Source organism: Nerophis lumbriciformis, linkage group LG10 (genome assembly GCF_033978685.3).
Source record: "Nerophis lumbriciformis linkage group LG10, RoL_Nlum_v2.1, whole genome shotgun sequence".
NCBI classification, from domain to species: Eukaryota; Metazoa; Chordata; class Actinopteri; order Syngnathiformes; family Syngnathidae; genus Nerophis; species Nerophis lumbriciformis.
The window spans coordinates 23,557,403-23,572,132 of NC_084557.2; the positions used below are offsets into that span (position 1 = coordinate 23,557,403).

Genomic DNA, 14,730 nt, shown 5'->3' on the forward strand with positions numbered 1-14,730 from the left:
ATTTTTCATATTTTGAATTCTTTTGAAAGGCTTACAAAAAAACTACATTTGAATTGTAATTCCATGCTATTGACAGGACTATTAATTTTAATGAAGTTAGCTTACCATGTTTACAGTATGATAATTGTGATAGAAATGTGAATTTTAGGCACAGAATATTTTTTACAATTGAACAAGGCAGTAGATTATACAAGCTTGGACAGAAAGTTAATAATGACACCAATTTTTTTTTTTAATGGAATTGTTTAGTACTGTTTTACCATTTGTTTACTGTAAAAAGTGTTTATACTGTTTATACTTTCAATTAACAAATTGAAGTCTTGTGAAAGGTTGACAGGATAACTGGCATTAACTGTCAAAATAATTTCAAACTATTGAAGTTAGCTTACAGAATAAACATGTCAATCAACTAAGGCTGAAACGACGCGTCGACATAGTCGACGTCATCGGTTACGTAAATACGTCGACGCCGTTTTTGTGCGTCGGCGCGTCGCATATTTACGTCACACTACTTTACTGTCATGGCGGAGCGCAAAGCAGACGATGCGAGCGAGGGGAAAAAAGTACGCCAAAAGTCGTCAAAAGTGTGGGAGTATTTCAATAAACGGCCTAATAATGTTGTTGTATGCACACTGTGTCGAGCGGAAATGGCCTATCATAGCAGCACAACGGCCATGAACGAACATTTGAAAAGAAAACCCCCGACAGCGTTCTTGCCATCACCATCAACAAGTCAATCGTCCGCGTGCGTATACGTTGTCATTATTACAAAAAAACATGAATGTGTCATTTGTATCTGCGTTGTAAATTCATAAACTAAAGCACCGTTTCGCTCTGAGAGGCGCGTTTGGCGTGCCTGTTCAGTGTTTACAAAGACGCGCTCCTCTTTAACGCTGTGGAGAGGCGGCGGCGGCGAGCGAGCGGCGAGGCGGGGCGCGCCGGGAGCGACGCCGCAATCGTGCCCAGGTGCGCGATCCGCGCAGTTGGAAGAGAAAAGACTTTGTGTAAAATTAAAAGATTGTAAACCTGGCAAAGCCGTCTGGCGTTCAGTCTGTCGGTCCTGAAAGAACCCCACGGCACAAGACGTGTCACAAACGCTAACGTTAATTAGTTGTGCAAATACCTTTTACAACATTAACAGTTACATATACTATGTACAAACGAACAATTAACTTTCACTTTAATCATACTATCATTGTTGTGTTATTAAGCAAAATAAGCAATATTTTTACTTTTGTTGAAATGTTTACACTGTACACTTTTTTGTATTGGATGTTTAGCTTTATTTTTGCACATTTTAGCAAATAAGCAATACTTTTACTTTTGTTGAAATGTTTACACTTGTTACAGAATATTTCCGTTTTGCACTTTTTTGTATTGGATGTTTATCTTTATTTTTGCACATTTTAAAGCAAAATAAGCAATACTTTTACTTTTGAAATGCTTATACTATTCCAGAATATTAAGATTTGCACTGGATGTTTACTTTTATATTTGCACATTAAAAAGCAAATAAGCTACTTTTAATTTTGTTAAATGTTAAAAGTTTTAAATGTTTACATTGTTACAGAATATTTTGTCATGTTGTTGTCAATGTTGACTGACTAGTGGCCATACTTTTTTTTTTGTAAATAAAAGCCATGCCTTTTGAAAAAACTGGCCTACATTTATTTTTTCCTCTTCATTTTAAATTAAAAAAAAATCGGTAAAAGGAAAAATAAACTATAGATTAATCGAAAAAATAATCTATAGATTAACCGATTAATCGAAAAAATAATCTATAGATTAATCGATAGAAAAATAATCGTTAGCTGCAGCCCTACAATCAACCCATATGATTTTTGCTGTAATATTTTTGTTTTGAAAAGTCACTGTGACTGATAGAAAAGTGATGGTTTTAGCAACATTTTAACCTGTCTGAATGCTAATAATCATTTTGCGTCGGGGGGCGAAGCCCTGAACCCTCCACCAGGACTTTGTCCTGGACTTACCGGGGCCTGCGGCCCTTGGACCCTGGCTACTAGGTTTTTCTGATTTCAAAAGTTGGCAGGTATGGTGAGGTTATAAAGCTTTTGCCTGTTAAAGAAAGGAGACTGATCCAATGCAGCACAGACATTCGCGTGCCACGCTGTCACGACCCAGACGCACACCAGTGCGCAATCATATGGGAGCCGCGCTGAGCGCACCTCCAAGCGCGTCTCGCTGCCGGTGACGGCCGGGTATGGGCCCAACGCTCCAGCGCCATCCATTTTCAGGGCTAGTTGATTCGGCAGGTGGGTTGTTTCACACTCCTTAGCGGGTTCCGACTTCCATGGCCACCGTCCTGCTCTCTATATCAACCAGGGTGAGCCCCACCCCTTTCGTGAGCGCACTGCGCGCGGAGTGACCCCTGTTACGCGCCCCCGGCAACAGGGGTGGCGGGCAGGTAAGCTGCGCGGGCGGAGCGCGCGGAGTGACCCCTGTTACGAGCCCCCGGCCACGGGGGTGGCGGGCAGGTAAGCTGCTTACCTGCTGCGCGTGACGCCTGCCGCGGCGAAGGCAGACGAGGCGGGGTGTCGGTGCGGTGGGCGCGGTGGTGACCCTGGACTTGCGTCGGGCCCTTCTCGCGGATCGCCTCAGCTACGGCTCCCGGTGGGGCCCTCTCGGGGGAAGGGGCCTCGGTCCCGGACCCCGGCGAGGCGTCCCTTCTCCGCTCCGTAAAAGTGTCCATCTCTTTTCTTTTTTTTCTTCTGTTGTGGCATATGCAGCAGGTGCCTGCTCGTTTTTCGTATGTGGGTAACAACATTTAACTATGTATATATATTTCCGAATTGGTTTAACTGCCACCCGCCTGAATCTATTTAAAATCTAATTTTTTTTTATTTCAATCGCCCGACCCGACCCGCGGATAAAATCTAATTTTTTTTTATTTCATCCGCCCGATCCGCGGATAATCCGCGGACTCCGCGGTTGTGCCCGCAAACCGCGCATCTCTACAGTATCAGGAGTCAAGAATTTTCACGGTCCACTTTGACAAACCCAATTAGGAAACAATACTTAAAAATACGGTACTCCCTACTTGTAATTATCTCCCTATGAATACACCCTCCCCTGAAAGTACAGTACTAATTATGAAGTTTCCCGACAGGAAGCCAGGTGTTGCAAAGCATCAAAGCAGCCAGAAACCCAGCAGAAGTAGAAGTAGCAGCAAAGTAACACTGTTCCACCCCAGTCCGCTACACAGAAGAGTCATGGAGAAAAAATTAAACCCTGAGCCAACAGTACAATATGAGCAGCGTACAAACTTTTACTAAAATGTCGACTTTTGTCGAGGCCGGAAGCCCGGAACCCATTATTCATGTTTACATTGTTTCTTATGAAGACATTTGCTTCACAACTTTTCTCGTTATAAACCCTTTTCAGGAGACAATTAAGTTCGTAAATCAAGATTCCACTGTATTGTATTTCCAATTGCAAAGTGTGGAAAAGAAGCTCAGAGGGGAGTGGAAAGAGACAAATCCCAAAAGTGAACATTCGGGAAATGAACTGACCAGGGGCATGTTTGAAGAAAACACTAAGCGAGAAAAAGCAATTTACACGCATACACGGTTGCTCAGCAGGACCAGCTGGGCCAGGTAGAAGACGTAACGCCTGTTCAATGGGTTTTAGACACCAGATGGGAGGAAAATCTCTCAACAGAAAGACAGGCTTTTTTTTTTAAAGGGTCACAAGAACTGCATCAGCGTTAGCTCCTCATGCCTCCCTTCATGGGGCTCCGCCAGCTGCGTGCCCCTTACAGCATCCTCCTCACTGTCCACTTACCAGGACCAAACATCCCCTCAAATCAAACATGATGGAGTGGACTCCTGTTTTCAGCGTGGGTTACCATGTGCAACAACAAACTGCAGTGTCATTGCAGTCAATAGTGAAATATGTGAAAGCACTAAGGCAGGGGTGTCAAACGTACGGCCCAAGGGCCGGATCAGGCCCGCGAACAGGTTTTATCCGACCGGCGGGATGAGTTTGCTAAGTATAAAAATTAACCGGAAATTTTTTAATGAAAGAAACAGCTGTTCTAAATGTGTCCACTGGACGGCGTGGCGCAGTGGGAGAGTGGCCGTGCGCAACCCAAGGGTCCCTGGTTCAATCCCCACCTAGTACCAACCTCGTCATGTCCGTTGTGTCCTGAGCAAGACACTTCACCCTTGCTCCTGATGGGTGCTGGTTAGCGCCTTGCATGGCAGCTCCCTCCATCAGTGTGTGAATGTGTGTGTGAATGGGTAAATGTGGAAGTAGTGTCAAAGCGCTTTGAGTACCTTGAAGGTAGAAAAGCGCTATACAAGTACAACCCATTTATCATTTATGTCGCAATAGCAATTCTTTGTATCTTTGTAGATGATGCCACATATGTACAAAATAAACCACGTGATGTTAGTACATCAGTCGAGGAAAATGATCAGACTCCATAAATAACATACCGTAATTTATCTTGATGGATTGAAAATTAACACCAATGAGTTGACTGATGAACATAATCACATAATTTAGTCAGAAAATATAAATAACGACAAATAAAGATAGAATAATAAACCAAATAAACTGGTCACAACTTACAAGGCCTTCACAAAAAAATTTAAAATGTGGCTAATCAACGCCAACAGCTGCCAGCACTAAAAGATGAGCCTGTTTTGATACTAAGATAAATGTTATGTTGTATTTTATTTTCTATCATATTGTATATGTATCGTGTGCTTTTTTCTTTTTCTCTCTCTTTCTTTTTCTTTGAAATTGTAATTTTACTGATTTTTTACATCATGGCCAGGGGACTACAGATGAAAACTTGGGAAATTTGGGAAAAGCGGGATTTTTTTGAAAATGATCAGGAGCATGAATGTCCTAAATGAGCTGAATTGGTTACTGTTAGAATTGTTTAAATGTTGAAGTAGTAAATGGTATAAGGGAATTTTGGGAAAATCCGGAATTTTTTTGAACTTGGAAAAAGGGTAGTTTGAATTTCCAGAATGGTGGAACATGTTGAAGGTGGAATGGTTTGAATGGGTGGAAAAATGTGGGGATTGTGGAAGTTTGAAAAATGTCCAATTCATTTTGAATGGGGGAAATTCAAATTTAAAAAAAAGTAATTAGGGGAAATCCGGGAATGGCCAAAAATGGCTAATTATGCCTATTTTTTAACCATGTGTAGTCATGTGTTTTATGGAATTGCATTGTCCCCTTTGAAATAAACACATTTTGGAAAATGGCCAATTCATTTTGAATGGGGTAAATTCCAAATTAAAAAAAGGAATTATGGGAAATCTGGGAATGGCCAAAAATGGCTAATTCTGTTTTTTTTTAACCATGTGTAGTCATGTTTTATGAAATTATGTTGTCCCCTTTGAAATAAACTAATCCAATCTAATACTATTAGCCACAACACGTAAGTAAAAAAACTAACAAAAAAACAACATTATGATTTGTACATTTTCAGAATGTACGGAGCCCCTAAAACAGTGGTTCTTAACCTTGTTGGAGGTACCGAACCCCACCAGTTTCATATGCGCATTCACCGAACCCTTCTTTAGTGAAAAAGAAAATATTTTTTCAATTCAAGAAAAAGTTATATGTTTTTTTACTGGTGCACAAAATTAACCGTGCATGAACATCACCTTGTTCAAAGAACAAAACCAACACAGTGCATGAACTCACAACAAATTACACACCTTACACACATTATCATGAATTGATTAACGTGGACCCCGACTTAAACAAGTTGAAAAACTTATTCGGGTGTTACCATTTAGTGGTCAATTGTACGAAATATGTACTGTACTGTGTAAACTGTACTGTTTCATATAATGTATTCTCTTCCTTTGCAATCTGCTAGTAAAAGTTTCAATCGATCAATCAAACAACCTGCAAATCAGATGGTAAATTAGAGGGAACATTGTTTGGGGGTATCCATAATACGCTGATAGAGAGAAGTTTTTATTTACACGATAAGTCGGATGTGTCTTTACCTCCATGGCGGAGGCTCCGCCGAACCCCTGAGGCCGACTCACCGAACCCCTAGGGTTCGATCGAACCCAGGTTAAGAACCACTGCCCTAAAGGGACATGGAGGGAAAACAATGTTTTGCGATCTCGCAATACTTTTTGCGAGATCTCCCAAAAGGTTTATTTTCTTTGTCAGTGAGCCGGAAGTAAAATAGACACAGCGATGATGAACCGGAAGTCAAACAGACAAAGCGATGGAGGAGCCTACCTATCATCCGTGGGAGAAGTTTTTTGATTTCTATTTTAGTATTGGCCTGACATATAAAGACATCAAATCGTATTATGGTCCCACAACAGAGCACAGATGATGGGTAGGCTCCCGCTCCTCCATCACGGTGTATGTTCACTGACATAGGAAAAATAACCTTTTGCAAGATCTCGCAAAAAGTATTGCGAGATCTCGCGAAACATCCATGTCCCTTAAGGGGCTCCGTAAGAATGCGCTTGTGCTATTTTTTAATCAAAGAAAACAATCTGAAGTTGTCTTTATTTTTAAGTTATCCTACTGTGATTTTACCAGTTTGGCTCACTTGGGAGTAGATTCTTCTCCATGTGGCCCCCGATCTAAAATGAGTTTTACACCCCTACACTAAGGTGTCCAAGGATAAATGGAGACAGATTCATGTCGCTGTTATTTCCCAGCACCTGTCAAGGTGGGGGACTCGGGAGGGGAGGAAAACCCACGTCACGCAGCCAGAGAGAGCCTTGAGGAGAACTGGCTGGCTGGCTGACTGACTGCTTCCCTGCCTGCCTGCGGACTAAGAATAGTTCAATGTATCAGCAAATGGGGATTAACGGCGCTGTGCTCCAACCTGAACACGCACCAACACAAACAGGGGACCCCCAAAAAAGTTTATTCTGACAGTCATCATCACACACACACAATGTGAAAAGCAGCATCGCCTATATCCACAGCACCCCTCCCCACTGTGTCCCACTGCGTGCACAATGATTATGTCAGCCGCTCAGTGGAAGAACCAGCATAAGCACAAGGAGCTTTCTTAAACACTTTAATGACGAGCGGCTGTCATGAAATGAGGGGAAATTCACCAAGGGTGTCGCTAACCTGTCTGTCCTTTGCCCAGCGTCTTCTCCAAACGGTACGGTCCCACGTAATTGGCATGCGGGGCTCCGCTGTTGTCTTTACCGGACGATGACATGACGAATGCTGCTGGGGGAATCAGTTACTTTCTACAACGAAGCGCGGACGATGAAAACCACTCCCGGCTCGCTTTAAGGTTTTTAAAAATTAAAAATAAAATTAAAAAAAAAGTCCACCGCCTTCTCGTCTTCCCTGCCGCTTTCTGCCCCCCCACCCCCCGACCTCGCTCGATGTTTGAGGAGGACGAGGTTGTCCCTTATCTCTCCAATCACCGCAGACGAGCCTCCGGTGCCTTCAAAGCATTGTCGGTCCGGGCGAGCTGCGTTGCCGCCGAGCGACTGTGGGAGGTGCTGCGGAGGCGTGAGGGATGACTGACGGCGATCTCAGCCAACCAGGGATCAGCATTTTAGGTACCGCCCACTTTCTTGTTGCTATACAAAATTGATACAGTTTGAAGTCAATGTTAGCCGTACTTTATCATCTTAAATGATATGATGTTATGTAACAGGGTCAATTATAATGTTTTATTATTGTTATAATTATACAAAATGCGTAAGTTATAACTTACACATTTTGTATATTTACTATTTATATATTTACTTTATAGAGTGAATTGACCATTTTCTGTTTCTGCCTATTGACAATGTTGTTAGTTTAAAAATACAAGGCAATGCATATGTAAGCCTATATTGCTGTGGTAGGGCTTAGTGAATTTTTTAGTTTCCTATTTTATCCTACAGCAAGAACAGAAGGGATTTTGAAAATGAGATAAACGGGTCCAAAACGGACCCGGGCCAGATGAGCCAGGGTTTTTAATGAGTCCGTTGCTGGTCCGCGGCGGCTTAGGTTTTGATCATGGATGCGGAGCGGATCCAGCTCGGCGCCACGGCGGGTCCGCGCCACGCCTCTGTGGCGGATGTAAACCTGAGAGCAAGTGGACGCCGATACGGGTCCGTTTCGCGGGTCCGTTCCGGAAAGCGCGATACCTCCGCTGGGGATCCGCCGCGGAGTCTTTTTGCTGTGTGGGTACATGTAAATACCTGAAGGTTGTTCAAGTTACTTTTAGACCTCCACCCCAGATCACATCTCACTCCAACCCACTTCTCCAAAGTGGGCTGGCTCAGGGTGGAGGACAGAGTAAAACAACTTGCACTGAGCCTAGCCTATAAAATCCGCTACACCTCCCTGATACCGAAGTACATGTCAAACTACTTCCTTAACGTAAATGACCACCATAACCACAACACCAGGGGGAGTTCCACTAACCACGTTAAACCCAGATTCCGATCTAACAAAGGTCTAAACTCATTCTCCTTCTATGCCACATCAATATGGAATGCACTTCCAACAGGTGTAAAAGAAAGTGCATCTCTATCCTCCTTCAAAACCGCACTAAAACAACACCTCCAGGCAACTTCAACCCTTGACTAACACCCTCCCCCTTCCACATCCCACCTCCCCGGATTGTAAATAACTTAATGTAAATAATCAAATGTATTTCTAATGTATATACTTGTTCTTATGCTATCTGAACTCACTATGTTCTCTGCTCGCTGTACATATCCTACCAGGTCAGACCTACACTGTTTCAATGCCCATTTCTCTGATGATGCAATTGTTGATGACTGAAGTGCTGTTATCAACCAAACCCTCCTCATCCCAACCCCCGGATTGTAAATAATGTAAATAATTCAATGTACAAACCCTGTTTCTATATGAGTTGGGAAATTGTGTTAAATGTAAATATAAACGGAATACAATGATTTGCAAATAGTTTTCAACCCATATTCAGTTGAATATGCTACAAAGACAACATATTTGATGTTCAAACTGATAAACTTTTTTTTTTTTTGCAAGTAATCATTAACTTTAGAATTTGATGCCAGCAACACGTGACACAGAAGTTAGGAAAGGTGGCAATAAATACTGATAAAGTTGAGGAATGCTCATCAAAGACTTATTTGGAACATCCCACAGTTGAACAGGCAAATTGGGAACAGGTGGGTGCCATGATTGGGTATAAAAGTAGATTCCATGAAATGCTCAGTCATTCACAAACAAGGATGGGGTGAGGGTCACCACTTTGTCAACAAATGCCTAAGCAAATTGTTGAACAGTTTAAGAAAAACCTTTCTCAACCAGCTATTGCAAGGAATTTAGGGATTTCACCATCTACGGTTCGTAATATCATCAAAGGGTTCAGAGAATCTGGAGAAATCACTGCACGTAAAAGCTAAGCCCGTGACCTTCGATCCCTCAGGCTGTACTGCATCAACAAGCGACATCAGTGTGTAAAGGATATCACCACATGGGATCAGGAACACTTCAGAAACCCACTGTCAGTAACTACAGTTGGTCGCTACATCTGTAAGTGCAAGTTAAAACTCTCCTATACAAGGCGAAAACCGTTTATCAACAACACCCAGAAACCCTGTCGGCTTCGCTGGGCCTGAGCTCATCTAAGATGGACTGATACAAAGTGGAAAGGTGTTTTGTGGTCTTACGAGTCCACATTTCAAATTGTTTTTGGAAACTGTGGACACCGTGTCCTCCGGACCAAAGAGGAAAAGAACCATCCGGATTGTTATAGGCGCAAAGTTGAAAAGCCAGCATCTGTGATGGTATGGGGGTGTATTAGTGCCCAAGACATGGGTAACTTACACATCTGTGAAGGCGCCATTAATGCTGAAAGGTACATACAGGTTTTGGAGCAACATATGTTGCCATCCAAGCAACGTTACCATGGACGCCCCTGCTTATTTCAGCAAGACAATGCCAAGCCATGTGTTACATTAACGTGGCTTCATTGTAAAAGAGTGCGGGTACTAGACTGGCCTGCCTGTAGTCCAGACCTGTCTCCCATTGAAAATGTGTGGCGCATTATGAAGCCTAAAATACCACAACAGAGCCCCGGACTGTTGAACAACTTAAGCTGTACATCAAGCAAGAATGGGAAAGAATTTCACCTGAGAAGCTTAAAAAATGTGTCTCCTCAGTTCCCAAACATTTACTGAGTGTTGTTAAAAGGAAAGGCCATGTAACACAGTGGTGAACATGCCCTTTCCCAACTACTTTGGCACGTGTTGCATTCATGAAATTCTAAGTTAATTATTATTTGCAAAAAAAAAATAAAGTTTACGAGTTTGAACATCAAATATCTTGTCTTTGTAGTGCATTCAATTGAATATGGGTTGAGAGGGATTTGCAAATCATTGTATTCTGTTTATATTTACATCTAACACAATTTCCCAACTCATATGGAAACGGGGTTTGTATATACTCTGATGATTGACTTGTGTGATGACTGTATTATGATGATAGTATATATTTGTACCATGAATTGGTTACGTGGACCCCGACTTAAACAAGTTGAAAAACTTATTCGGGTGTTACTATTTAGTGGTCAATTGTACGGAATATGTACTGAATTGTGCAATCTACTAATAAAAGTTTCAATCAATTAATCAATCAGTTTTGTGCAACCATTGTCTTGTTGTCCCTCCTACTTAGAGACTTAGACTTCCTTTTATTGTCATTCAAATTTGAACAGATAAGAACGAAATGTTGTTGCATTGGCTCGTTGTAGTGCAGGATATATTTTTCTCTTCTCCTCTGCTCCCCTCTTTCTGTGGAGGGGGTGGGGGGCACAGGTCCGGTGGCATTGGATGAAGTGCTGGCTGTCTAGAGTCGGGACCCGGGGTGCACCGCTCGCCTGTGCATCGGCTGGGAACATCTCTGCGCTGCTGACCCGTCTCCGCTCGGGATGGTGTCCTGCTGGCCCCACTATGGACTGGACTCTTACTATTATGTTGGATCCACTATGGACTGGACTCTCACAATATTATGTCAGACCCACTCGACATCCATTGCATTCGGTCTCCTCTAGAGGGGGGGGGTTACCCACATATGCGGTCCTCTCCAAGGTTTCTCATAGTCATTCACATCGACGTCTCACTGGGGTGAGTTTTTCCTTGCCCTTATGTGGGCTTTGTACCGAGGATGTCGTTGTGGCTTGTGCAGCCCTTTGAGACACTTGTGATTTAGGGCTATATAAATAAACATTGATTGATTGATTGATAAAAGAGCAATAATGTGCAGATATAAATAAATAGATTACTGTATAGATAAATATATTGCACTTTTTCATATGCATCCACCTTTATGGATGTATGTTATATTGTCTTTATATTCCAGCGAGTTAATTCGTTTTTGGGGGGGAATTGAGGGAATTATTTTGATGCGTTTAAGAGTCTGATGGCCTGAGGGAAGAAGCTGTTACAGAACCTGGAGGTTCTGCTACGGAGGCTGCGGAACCTCTTTCTAGAGTCCAGCAGTGAAAACAGTCCTTGGTGGGTTTGGGAGGAGTCTGCAGATTTTCTGAGCCCTTGTCAGGCAGCGGCTTTTTGCGATTTACTGGATAGGAGGAAAAGGAGTCCTGATGATCTTTTCCACCGTCCTCACCACTCTCTGCAGAGACTTCCAGTCTGAGGCACTGCAAGCTCCAGTCCAGACAGAGATGCAGTTGGTCAGTGGGCTCTCTATAGTGCCTCTGTAGAATGTGGTGAGAATGGGGGGAGGGAGCTGTGCTCTTTTCATCCAACGCAAAAAGTGCATGCGCTGCTGAGCTTTTTTTACACGAGGGACCAAGTCATATTGTCAGTTATCTGCACCCCCAGGAACTTGGTGCTGCTTACCATCTCCACTGCTGTGCCGTTGAGTGTGGCTGGACTGGTGCCTCCTGAAGTTGACGATGATCTCCTTGGTTTTGTCGACGTTCAGGACCAGGTTGTTAGTTCTGCACCAGTCAACCAGATGTTTCACCTCCTCCCTGTAGTCCATGTCATTGTTGTCACGGATGAGGCCCACTACTGTTGTGTCGTTCGCATACTTCGCAATTACACAAAATGTGTAAGTTACATGTAAATACCGGAAGGTTGTTCGATGTTTTGTCAATGTGGAACCATTGTCTCGTTGTCCCTCCTACTGCAATAATTGCTGTGACACCTGTCTCTTTATATGCGTTGGACACGCCTTCCCACTTCCATTATGTCCACGATAACGGGAGAGGTAGGCGTCCACGCGACAACAGAAAAAGTGCATGTCTCGTTAAGAACTTAAAGTTCACTTTCTTGGTTCTACATTATATTTATGTAGGGCAGGGGTGTCAAACTCATTTTAGACCAGGGGCCACATGGAGAAAAATCTACTCCCAAGTGGGCCGGACTGGTAAAATCACGGCATAATAACATAAAAATAAAGACAACTTCGGATTGTTTTCTTTGTTTAAAAATAGAACAAGCACATTCTGAAAATGTGGAAATCATAATGTTTTTTTGTTTTGTTTTTACACTTACATGTTGCGGTTAATAGTATTCTATCTCTATTTGTCATTATTTATACTTTCTGAATAAATTATGTGATAATGTTCATCAGTCAACTCATTGGTGTTTATTTTCAATCCATCAGGATAAAAAAATAATATTAAAATCAAATTACAGGATGTCATATATGTAATTTGCTCATTTTCCTCGACTGATAACATCATGTGGTTTTTTTGTTTTTTTTTACATATGTAGTATAATCTACAAAGATACAAAATATTGCTATTGCGACATCTAGTGGACACATTTAGAACAGCAGTTTCTTTCATTAAAAATTTCGGCTCATTTTTATACTCAGCAAATTCATCCCGCGGACCGGATAATACCGTTTGCAGGCCTGATGCGGCCCGCGGGCCGTACGTTTGACACCCCTGATGTAGGGGCTCGACGATGGCAGAAACATTGTGGCAACAATTGTAATCTCTGTATAGTCAGGTATGTTTTTATTTTACTGTTGTACGTAACTGCCCTTTTGTCCACGATAACGGGAGAGGGGCTTGACGATTGGCAGAAAATTGACAACAATTGTATTCTCTGTATTATCAGTAAAGTGCAGCTGAGCAGCAACCATGGTGTCGGTCGTGTCTAATTCTACACACAACGCAGAGGAAAATACCACCGCTTACAGTTATACTCAATGCATCGTTTTATATACGTAAGAGTACAATGGCAGAGCAGCATTCAAGCACAGAAAATTAAGACCCATCCATCCATCCATCTTCTTCCGCTTATCCGAGGTCGGGTCGCGGGGGCAGCAGCCTAAGCAGGGCAGCCCAGACTTTCCTCTCCCAAGCCACTTCGTCCAGCTCTTCCCGGGGGATCCGAGGCGTTCCCAGGCCAGCCGGGAGACATAATCTACCCAACGTGTCCTGGGTCTTCCTCGTGGCCTCCTACCGGTCGGACGTGCCCTAAACACCTCCCTAGGGAGGCGTTCAGGTGGCATCCTGACCAGATGCCCGAACCACCTCATCTGGCTCCTCTCGATGTGGAGGAGCAGCGGCTTTACTTTGAGCTCCCCCGGATGGCATTCCCCCCTGGATTCTCACCCTATCTCTAAGGGAATGCCCCGCCACCCGGCGGAGGAAACTCATTTCGGCCGCTTGTACCCGTGATCTTGTCCTTTCGGTCATAACCCAAAGCTCATGATCTCTGTGATCACGGCGCCGCTAAAAATGGTTTGTCTGCGTAAGCGCTAATAATAACAATATCGCTCTTATTTGGTTAATAGTCAGGTCACAAGATGTCAATGGAGTATCGTTGGCGCTTTTTGCAAGACAAGATGCTTAACGTTCGAACTGGAAAACTTTATTTTTTGCAAATATTAGCTCATTTGGAATTGGATGCCTGCAACATGTTTCAAAAAAGCTGGCGCAAGTGGGAAAAAAAACTGAGAAAGTTGAGGAATGCTCATCAAACACTTACTTGGAACATCCCACATGTAAACAGGCTAATTGGGGACAGGTGGGTGTCATGATTGGGTATAAAAGCAGCTTCCATGAAATGGAATGGATGGTTGGGGCGAGGGTCACCACTTTGTGAACAAATGCGTGAGCAAATTGTCCAACAGCTAAAGAACAACATTTCTCAACGAGCTATTGCAAGGAATTCTGGGATTTCACCCGCTACAGTCCGTTATCAAAAGGTTCAGAGAATCTGGAGAAATCACTGCACGTAAGCGATGATATTACGGACCTTCGATCCCTCAGGCGGTACCGCATCAAAAACCAACATCAGCGTGTAAAGGGTATCACCACATGGGCTCAGGAACACTTCAGAAACCCACTGTCAGTTACTACAGATCTTCGCTACATCTGTAAGTGCAAGTTAAAACTCTACTATGCAAAGTGAAAGCCTTTTATCAACAACACCCAGAAACGCCACCGACTTTGCTGGGCCCGAGCTCATCTACGATGGACTGATGCAAAGTGGAAAAGTGTTCTGTGGTCTGACAAGTCCGCATTTCAAATTGTTTTTGGAAACTGTGGACGTCGTTTCCTCCGGAACAAAGAGGAAAAGAACCATCTGGATTGTTATTGGGGCAAAGTTCAAAAGCCAGCATTTGTGATGGTATGGTACGTGCCAACTTCACTGGTTTTGGGTTTTGTACATAAAGTATAGAGCCTAGAGCAAAAAAATTGCATACATTCATTTATCCATCGATTTTCTACTTTGATACAGCTTTTCCTCACTAGGGTCTGGGGTGAGCTAGTCCATG

The 14,730-nt window shown here is 43.1% G+C and overlaps 1 protein-coding gene across 7 annotated transcripts in view; it reads right to left on the bottom strand.

Moving 5' to 3' along the window:
* The window catches only part of brsk2a (BR serine/threonine kinase 2a), a 521,979-nt gene extending 514,553 nt beyond the window's left edge, over positions 1–7,426 (bottom strand). For all 7 annotated transcript variants that reach the window (XM_061969996.2, XM_061969998.2, XM_061969999.2 and 4 more), the window contains exon 1: positions 7,099–7,426. In XM_061969996.2, coding sequence (XP_061825980.1) covers positions 7,099–7,192 — 94 coding nt within the window. In that variant the 5' untranslated portion in view covers positions 7,193–7,426. The remainder of the gene's footprint in view (positions 1–7,098) is intronic.
* Between the last annotated feature and the right edge of the window lie 7,304 nt (positions 7,427–14,730).